Here is a 10336-nt window from a genome sequence, read left to right on the forward strand (position 1 = left end):
AGAGGTGGCTGGACAATCAGATGGCTGGTACTCTATAGTCCCTTCAGCACCAGGGTTGAACAGTCAAAACTGCTGGGTCTTGTGGCAGTCCCTGAGGAAGAGGAGCGAATGGAGGCCAAACTGAAGGTAAGTCCAGGATATTGGCAGGGCCTGGCTGGTGAGCCTCAGAAAGGGGAGTGAGGATGTGGGAGGAGCAGGTTTGAGAGGCCAGGGGAGGAAGGCTAAAGTGGGGGAGGTGAGCTTTTGGAGGGGTTTCCTCCAATGGGCACAAGGAACTCCCATAGGAGATGCTCCCCCCTCTCCCCCTGCCTGACATCAGATTGCAGGGCTACTCATTTGGCATGGACCCTCACCTGCCACTGGTAAAATAGTAATGGGTAGATAAGGCTGTTAAGGAGCCATGAATTCGCCACTTAAGGGCCTCATTAGGTCCAAGGATGGACAGGCTGCTTGATACCTCCACTGCGCCACCCCCCACCCCCGATAAATGGGAGACAGGTCAGGAGTTGGCAGTGGGCAGAATATGTGCTGCTTTTTACAAGCCCCCTCATATTCAAAGATGGATTTTTCATCAACAAGAGAGTTGGGGGCGATGGGAGAAGGCAAGAAAGCAGAGTTAGAGCTACAATAAGATAAGCTATGCTATTATTGAATGGTGGAGTAGGGCCAAAGGCCTATTCCTTTTCCATTTTCTTGTATTCTTATGAGCTATCAACTCTGCAAGGTGTCCAAAATTGTGAAGGGCTTGCGCCAGTTAAACACAATAATTGTGTTGTTATTGCACAACACAATAAGCAGACCATATCTCTCAAAGGGAAGGTGCACTGTGTTTGGAGCAGTGCTGTCCTCCCCGCCCTTGCACCAAAAGTATATCTTTGTACCTTTCTCTGTTCAGGCACCCTAGCCAGGTGGTGAAGGGCAATAAGGTGAGAGTTGTTTGCTTGATTTAGCACTCCCAGTTACCATGAGTAATGCCAAGTGGTCTCAATATTTAATTTCACTGCCAAAGAGGCAGGAATTGCACGTGCTGAGATACTGGGCATGAGCGGTTTGCAGCCAAGTCACAGAGCAAAAATAGCAGAGGTGCCAAGGACAAGTTTGCAAATGGGTTCTGCTGAGGAAAACTCAGATGGGCACTTCAACAGGGCAGATGGGTATGCTCAATGAAAAATGTATGGTGCATTGGGAAGCCTGAAGTCAATCTCATAAAGCATGGAAGAATCTGGACCAGGTTGGCTTTGCACAGAGCCTGGAGCCTATCCTTTCAATGAAACATGGCCAATCAGCTCAACCCACACATCTTTGGAGTGTGGGAGAAAGCTGGAACACCCAGAGGAAAGTCACACAGACACGGGGAGAACGTGCAAACTCCACAAGGACAGTCACCCAAGGCCGGAATTGAACTCGGGTTCCTGGCGCTGTGAGGCGGCAGTGCGAACCACTGTGCCGCTATGCCACCCATTCAACCACATTGCAATGGATCTGGAGTCACATATGGACCAGACAAGTTAAGGATGGCAGATTTCCTTCCATAAATGACATTAGTTAGCCAGATGGGTTTTTGCAACAAATGATGATAGTTCTCTGGTCACCATTAGCTTTTCAATTCCATGTGGAATGCCATGGTGGGATATGGACTAATGTCCCCAGAATAAGGCTGGGCCTCTAGTCAAATGATATTGCCATTACACCACCATGCATCTCTCTCCTTTACCTTCCTGCAGCCCCCATGCTGTAGTTAACACTGACAGTGATATTGTTTTGCTTATAACTGATTCTAATGAACATGATAAGGTGTTGTCAACTACAATAAGTCCTTGCTTAATGTTGACTCATGAGACTTTAGGGGTGATTCACCGGGACCACTAGCCTCTGGTGTCAATCGCGAGGGCCCACTGAATCAGGTGCAGGGCTTAGAACTGAATTAATGCTGGATGGCTAACCCATCGTGCTGATTGTAACCCACCTCGCTGACCTTGATGAGATGAACATTCAAAACTGTTCATATGCATGTAATTATCAGGCTGGAAGCCTGATTCAATGCCTTCCCATGCTTGCATGGTGCTGGGAGTGTGGGTTGAGATGGCCCATTCTTTTAGTTGTGGGGAGGAGGATGCCCCTCTGTGCTGAGGTTTGGGGGTGCCCACTTGTCATGTTGGCTGTAGGTGAGGGGCCTGTCTCTCAACTCTGAGAGATTGTGGGGTCTTTTACAATTGGCGCCCGAATATCTGTAAAGCTGGCGTGTTGCAGGTTATGCATATTTTTACATGCTAAAAGTGGGTGAATTCCACCTAACAGGGAGTGCAGATGGGTAAATTGCACCTGTTGTTTCACTTTAACATTGCTAATCAAGTGGTCTCAATATTTAATTTCACGTTGTTAATGTCGTTTGCCACAAAACCCGTCCCTCATCATTTCTGCTGTTGCACCCAGATCTCTCCGCCCACACAGCTCCCCCCTCTGCTGGCCTTGACTTGCTACCTCCACCCTCCCCCCCCCCCCCCCCCCCCCCCAGCCCCCTCCACAACTGACCTTTACACCCCATCTCCCAGCTTCACCTCTCGCCTCCTTAACCAACCCCCACCCTCTGGCCTCATCTCCCATCCCCATTGTCTCTACCTCCCTGGTCTCTACCTCTACCTCCCTGGCCTTGCCTTCTGCCCCACCATCCTCGCCTTCCGTCCGTCCCACTTTCCTCACCTCTCGCCCCTCCTCCTCCTCCTCCCCCCCCCCCCCCCCCCCCCCCCCCCCCCCGCCCCAGCTTCACTTTCCACCCTTTATTCCTGTTAAGCCTGAGCTCTGTTCTTCTCCTAGCTGCTCTCGCTGCAGTGGCCTCTGCTCCTGACTGCACCAGTCCTGAACTCATTGCCTCCATCTGGTGACATACATTGGTCAGTGCAAGTACATCTGAACATAAGAACATGCATTGGAGCAAGAGGAAACCACATGGCCATTGAACCCCCTCCAATATTCAGCACATTCATCTCTGATTTGGGCTTCAACTCCATTTTCCTTCTCACTCCTCGCATCCCTTAATTCCTCAAGAGGCTAAAAATCTGTCCCAGTCTTAAATGTATTCAATGATGGAGCATCCACAACCCTCTGGGGTAAGGAATTCCAAAGATTCACAGTGCTTTGTGTGAAGAATTTCTCCATGTCTCAGTCCTAAATGAGTCTTAGCGTGGAGTCTGATAATTGCACTGACCAACTTCTGCCACTAGGTTGAGTCAAAAACTTGATACAGTATCCAATGAAAAAATAAGCTCACCAGACAAGTACAGGTATTTGTCATTGGGAGTCGCACAGTACAGGTACTTGTCTGGTGACTTTATTTTTTTATTGGATACTGTATCAAGTTTTTATATAATTAGTGATGTATTTTATTTTGCAAGTCATTTCAGCCAGGAATGCTCAGCACTGCATGTGTATGGTACAGTATTTCAACTTGTACATTGATTTTTTTTTTGGACGCAAAATATCTGAAGGAACCCAACTCTGGCTTTAACGTTGATTCCTGTGGGAAGTTTGATTCACTTAAGGTTGTTTCACACAAAGTTATGATTTTTAGAAATGCAACCGCAATTTCAATGAGGACTTATCAATTTACCAGTCAGTGAGCCATAACTTCCTTGGAATGGCAATCGGATGCTGATTGCCACTCTGTACTCACTTACCTGCTCTAAATTACTTCAGTGCCTGTCTCACCTGACCCTCCTGACTCAGGCCGAACAAGATCCAGACAGCGCAACGGATTCCTGGGTCTCAAAGTCTAAAAGTAGCAGAGTGAAGAAGGGCACCTCCCCTTTTTTTATGGCACTAGCTGTTGTAAAGCAGGTGAGTTTAAAGGTTCCCTTGAAATTGCAGGCCGGTGAGAAGGTAAGTGGATGGGATTTTGTGGGGGGGGGGGGGATTAGATATCAGGTGGGATTGGACATTAAGGTGTGGGGTTTGGCGACGTTGGACATTTGGGGGATTTGGGGGAGGGGAATATCAAGTATTCGGACATCAGAAGGGAATTGGAGGGTTGGACATCATGGGGGTAGTGGGGGAATCGGACTTCCAGAATCGAGGTTGGAGGGATCAGACATTCAGAGAGGCTGGACATCAGGTAGTCGGACATGGGGGAGTGGGGGTGTTGGACATGGGGGGGTTTTGGGAGGGTCAGATATTTGAGGGTGGTCGGACATCTGAGGTGGTTTAGGGGGATTGGACATTTGGGTGAGTTGGACATTCGCAGGGGGTTGTTTTGTGGTTCACACATCTGGGGGGCTTGGGGTTGTTTGGACATCTGAGGGGTTTGGAAAGGCCGGACATGGGGTTTTGGGGAGATCCGGACATCAGGTTGTTAGACATCAAAGGGGGTTGGGGGGGTTAGACACTGAAGGGGTGGGAGGTCGGGCAAGGGGGTGTGGAGGTCGAGTCAAAGGGTCATGTCAGGGGAGGTCAGGGTGGGGAATACTGTGGGGGCATGTGCTTAGCGAGTGGTGGGAGTGTTGGCGGGGTGCTGGGGGAGTCTGTTGTGTGATTGGGAGTGTGGGGGGAGTCCCGTTGGTATTTAAAATAGCTATGCTGAAGTAACAAGTGGTTTTAGTTCTTCTAACTCTTTCAGAATAATTATTAAACACTGGCAGAACTATCTGAAGTTAGTAATTGAAATCACATATGGTTCCCAGTGCAGCCCAATTGTATGGGGGAACTTGGCACTTCTAGAGAATTGTGGAGCAAAACCCTTACTTGGGACCTTCAAGAGGAATTCCCTCGTGCCTCCTTGGGGTTCCCCCAAATCTAACACTGGGGAGACAGGAAGTTATGGGCCAATATGAAAGTACATAGATACTAATTTAACCTCTGAGAAAGGTACTGTAATCATAGATTTAAAATTCAATTGCTGATAATGTCCGGTGGTCAGCGATTGTATTACTGAAGTATATATATGAAAGGTTGCTTATGTGAAAGTATTAATGTACGTCAAAATTGTGGCACTCCTTTAATTTAAAAAAATCAAGGATGATAAGATTGTTAAACAATTCATCTCAAAGGAGCAATGAGGCTCAAAATATCTTCCAGATTTCCATCACCATGGTGCCAAGAGCTAGATTTCTGACAGCACATTATTTCTTTTGCCAGTGATAATGAAGACAAACCTTTGAAAGAAAGCCAGCAAACACTGAATGAGGCAATGAAGCCAACAGGAAGTGACGACAGTTTGGCAGAATATGGAGACGGCGGTTCGGAAGGACAGTTTAATGAAGATGGTTCATTCATTGGACAGTACAGTGGCAGTAAAGAGAAAGATGCAGCAGATGAAAATGGAAGTTCAATAGCCACCTCTCCGATAAAAGCATGAGTAACCACGTTTCATAAACTTCACTTACTTTCTTAATAAATTTGTGATACAACTGAATATTTGTTACATTTGACTTAGCTCAGATTGGCAACGGGCTTCAAAGTGAAAATGTAATGGACCAGAAGGAATGCTTACCTAATGTACAAAAGATTGACAAAAGATTAAAATGCATGGGACATTTTGTTGCAGTCCACTTTTCATTCTAAGGGATATATTGAGAAAAACTATGTAAAATACAAGTGTCTGCAGGTTCATAACAGAAATAGCTTCTCGTTGCTGTCAGAGTAATAACTTATAACCATTTAAATCCTTGCTGCTTTTAGCAGATTTGAGTCCCTATAGTTGCAGTTTGTTTAAGTGGCTTTGTGACCCTACATGTTTAGAAGCTAAGAACCTCCAGGACAATGACTGATAGTATGTATGAACTTAAGGAGACCAACACCTGGTGCGCTGATGCCTCTTAATGCAATGACTATGGCAGCTGAAGGGACCAAGAATTTTACTCCTCTGTTTTTTAACCAATAGAAAATCTCACAGAATACTATAGTCACATTTTGCAAATTAAGATTTGTAGCTACAGGAAGAACATGATAAATTAGATATTTACATACAGAGCTCTATTCAGCAAACAGTTCCAGAATGCTCCTCTCAGTTTAAAGTGATAATTTGCAGTGGGAATCTGATTTGGAATTGAATATTTGTTAATGAATGGCATAGAAAAGGATGAAGAAATGTACGCTTAAAATGAACACATACTTGTTCAGCTGGCAGCTCTGGAATGGAACGGTTGAGTTGTCAGAACCAGAAATCATTGTATAAACTGTTGCATCATTAGGTATGCATAAAACTGTACAATCCTTGTGTCTTATTTTTCTTCAAATATGCTCTTTACCCAAAGTTCTGCATTAACAATTGTATTCAGTCATTTAGCTTTGTTGCTATCAAGACAAAACAGTACAATGTATGGGTTTTGTAATTAGGCATGAATTTAGAATTTGGGGAAGAACTGCTGAAAAGTAATTCTCAGCAAATCAACAGTGTCTTTAAAAGAATATTCCTGCTACAAATTCTGGATGAGCACCTTGAAGCATCACTTTTGTTGACTCCGCCTAAGTGTCATTAAGAAGTAACTAAGTGTGTGATTTATATTGTGTATAAAATATGTAAAACATGATATTGAACTAAATACACTACATGTCTCCACCTCAGAAAATTTGTATACCTCGAAGAATTGGAGGTTCATTTTTTATATTAGTGAACAATTGTGTGAAGTTATCGTACTTGTGTCAAAGTTTTTTACCACTTTAGTTCCAATATGTTTTATGTTTGTTTCTTGCCTAACAGTGCATGGTAAAGTTTTATTTTAAAGGTATTTCGAATTGCAACATTTTTGTAAAAAAAAAGGACAAATAATATTCATATTAACAATTTGGAGAGTATTTGCCAACTCCTGCAACCGTTGCAGAAACCTTTACAGTACTTATAATGGCAAAAAGCTGACCATCTTAATACAAATGTGTCAAATGTTCGATGTTCATTTTTTTGCAGTAGTCTGGTTTGTAAGGGAAAAAATGAAAATTAGACCTTTTCATTGGTAAAGACCTAAAGTATTGTATCTTTTCATTAGCATTGTTAAACGTGCTTGCCATGCAGATTGCAAATTTACAACTTTTTAAAGTATGGCAACATTTTTAAGCGTTGGTTCCTACTTGGCTGTGCATCATTCTTCCATCTTTTATCAAGATTAAATGTATTCTTAGAACTGTTATTTTATTTGTGTAGCTAAATATTTACTGCATATGAATCATTTTAGTATTTGTAAATGACAGACCTTAATCATGCAAAGATTTGTAGGAAACAAGTGTTCTAATAATCATCGGATTCAATAAAATTACTCCCAATGCAAAGCTGTTTCTGTATTTTCTGTAATAAGGCAGTAGGTTTGTAGTTTGGCATGCTTTTTTTGAAATGTTGATGAACCAAAGTATAATTTCTGATATGTCGCCTTATGTTTGTACGGTATGTTTCATTTTATTACACCTTTGGACTGAAATGTTGCACAATTGGCATAATGGCCATCACATGCAAAAACTAATTCTATTGCCAACCAACACCCTGAAGCACAAATCATGAGAACAGGTATTTGCTTTTGAAATAAATTTGAGCCCAAGGGTATAATAAACCAAATACTGACTGCAGTTTATGCAAATATGCAGATATTTGTAAACTATTACTCCTCAAGTTACAGAGGTTATCTTCAAATGCATGATGTTGTTACCTCTTTCCCCGTTTGACAGGCTTGATCACTCGGTAGCTGTTGGCTCAATTATTTACCAATATAGTCGTCAATTCGCAATCAGTAACTGTGTGTCATTCTATGTCTTCGCAAAAGAAAATTTGAAAACTTGTATCAAGTTTAACTGGACAATTTTTGTTCAGTTTGTAAACTGAACAATAGTTTGTACGCTTTCACAGATATTGTAATATCCCCTCCGAGAATAACTGTTAACTTGTTTAACTTGTGGTGCTGTGATGTTATTCAAAAACCTGTATGAATATATAGTAGTTGCAGTCACTGTATTAGTTAGAAAGCTAAAATCATATCATTTGATGATGAATGTACTTTATAGTATATGATCATTTTTTAAAAATCAGATACGCCTTCAGGTAATACAATTATGTTTTTTCATTTAAGAAAATAGTCATGTAAGGTATGCAAATCCATGTTTTCTACCTGTGTATTATTCTTGTATTATATGAGATCATCATGGAATGTTTCAACTACTAATATGTGTTGTGTAAATGATCTTGTTATCTTTCCAAACATGGATGCTTGTCTTATTAAACACAGTAACAATATTTTATGTCTCTTGGTTTTTACACATACTATGCTCTCAAGCAGTATCATTTAAACCTGTCTGCGTTGGTGTCCTTATGAAAGTATTGGCACATTCCCAAGTTTTCTGAAATATTAAAGTTCTTCTGAAAATCCTTATTACAACTTTGGAAAGACAGTCTCATCTAACCAAAAGAAAGCAAGGCCATGTTTCAGACTTGTAAAGAAAAAATAGTGTGTAGCAAAAGAGATGACTTGCTAATAAATCATTAAATAAAGAAAAATACTTGTTTCTGATTGCCATCCAGTGGCTCCAGTCAATATCATCTGAAAATACAGTCAAATTCCACATGTAGAATAGCAATGCCCAACTCTACCTCTCTACTATCTTTGTGTTGTGTCTTGACAAATCCTGTGTGAGCTGTAATTTTCTCCAGTTATGCGTTAAGAGAAAGACCATTGGGGGTGAAATTTGCCTCTGTAGCACTCATTCATTCATGCAATATGAGGTTTCTTAAAGTAAGAAAATGGTATTCATGATGTGTGATTACAATCCAGTGTGTTTTGCTGATTTGATGCCATGGGTTTCATTTTATAGTTCCACCCTCCAACAGACAACCTCACTAAACACAATAGGAAACAACATGAAGGAACTTCCGCCATCAGCATTATTTAAAAGATCATCCACTACTTGCAAGTGAGTTGTTAGAATATTTATTCTGGTTTTGCTTCTCGGCCTTTTGGCTAAGATCAAGTGTAGTATGTGGAGGATGCTGCGCTTGGTTGAGGTCATTAGGTTACATTCAAGCTTCATTTTCATATAAAGCAATTTTAAAAAGCGGCATCTCGGCCTTTTGGCTAAGATGCAAATGAGATCAAGCCTTGGAGGAGGAAGACCTGCGCCTACTCCAAACAGCTTGGCTCATGTAGATCAGGCCCAAGACAGGGGTTGCAGACCCTGTCTTAGCTTGGATCAGGGTATGTCTCAACTTGTTGAGACTCTGAATTGGACTTGATTTGATTGAATTGGAAAAGTATATTTTTTTAAAAATTATTCTGGTTTTGGTGCAGTTCTACCCTTTTTGAGTGTTCGCCCATACATCTTTCAAGTTCCATAGTCAACATCTGGTTGGCACAAAAGTACATTTTGGTTACTGAAACACATGTGCAAACAGTTCATTCCAGCCATGGGTGGCTCAGCAAGGCTTTATCTTGGGATGACTGGGAGAATAACCAGGGGCCATGCAAGGTAAAGGGTGCTAGAAGACGGGGGAGGAGATGGAAAATGATTGTCAGCAATGCTCCTTACCATAGTGGGAAGCACCATCTCCTCCATGAAGATTAAAATTGCAGACACATCTTCCTCTCCCATTAACTCCCCTGGACTATGTTCATGAATTGAACAGTTGATGAGACTAAGGGTCCTGTGATAGGATATGGCTTTGAAAGAACCATTCCCAACCTTGATAGTTGATGTGAGATCACTAAACTACTTTCTGCACTGCTTGAGGCGACTTGGGGCTACATTCCACTGCTTTCTGAGCATGTGGCTGGAGGGCCACCAGGTCACATTTCTACTTCTTTCCACTTCTTCCTCCAGTCCCTCCACTGCAGAGTTCCATAAATCTTGATGTACTGGGCGGAATTTTCTCGTCCCCCTGCCACGGGAATTGTAGCGGGCAGGAGCGAACCATGCAAAGATCCAGACAGGATTTTCCGGTCTTGGGGCGAGCGTAGCCGGAGGATCATGCCCACTATGTCTCCCATGGTTAACCATTGTTGATTCTTCCACAGCACAATCTTCAGAATGATCTCAGCACCAGCCTCTTTCAGAGGTTCAGAGTAGCTTTTGTGCTGGGCATTCACAGTAGTTGGCTGCCCTGCTAATCTATGCAGCCATTGAACAGTGTGGAGCATTGACACAGCCATCATGGCTGTCTTCCTCTGTTGCAATAAATAGGGGTGAATTTCCCACATGCTCATTTAACCCTCATTGACTCTGGTTTCTGCCACAAAATCCATGCTCTTGCCGTTCTCATCATTATCCCTGACAACTGCCTTGGGTTCAAACAAACATTTGACATTGGAATTGTTAACATTAAAGGAGTTAAATTTCTGAAGAGGTTTTCTGGATTGCTTTCAGTGGAAGAAGT

At 42.5% G+C, this 10336-nt stretch overlaps 1 protein-coding gene and 1 pseudogene across 3 annotated transcripts in view; both read left to right on the top strand.

The window, feature by feature from the left end:
* Window positions 1-8206, top strand: part of LOC144491523 (neural cell adhesion molecule L1-like protein) — a 554136-nt gene extending 545930 nt beyond the window's left edge. For 2 of the 3 annotated variants that reach the window (XM_078209436.1, XM_078209438.1), the window contains one exon: window positions 5128-8200. In XM_078209436.1, coding sequence (XP_078065562.1) covers window positions 5128-5347 — 220 coding nt within the window. In that variant the 3' untranslated portion in view covers window positions 5348-8200. Of the gene's footprint in view, window positions 1-5127 lie in introns of all 3 variants that reach the window. The other variant, XM_078209437.1, reaches the window with a different exon arrangement.
* A 701-nt stretch (window positions 8207-8907) lies between these two features.
* On the top strand, window positions 8908-9068 carry LOC144491955 (U2 spliceosomal RNA; annotated as a pseudogene).
* Window positions 9069-10336: the final 1268 nt, after the last annotated feature.

Source organism: Mustelus asterias, chromosome 3 (genome assembly GCF_964213995.1).
Source record: "Mustelus asterias chromosome 3, sMusAst1.hap1.1, whole genome shotgun sequence".
NCBI classification, from domain to species: domain Eukaryota; kingdom Metazoa; phylum Chordata; class Chondrichthyes; order Carcharhiniformes; family Triakidae; genus Mustelus; species Mustelus asterias.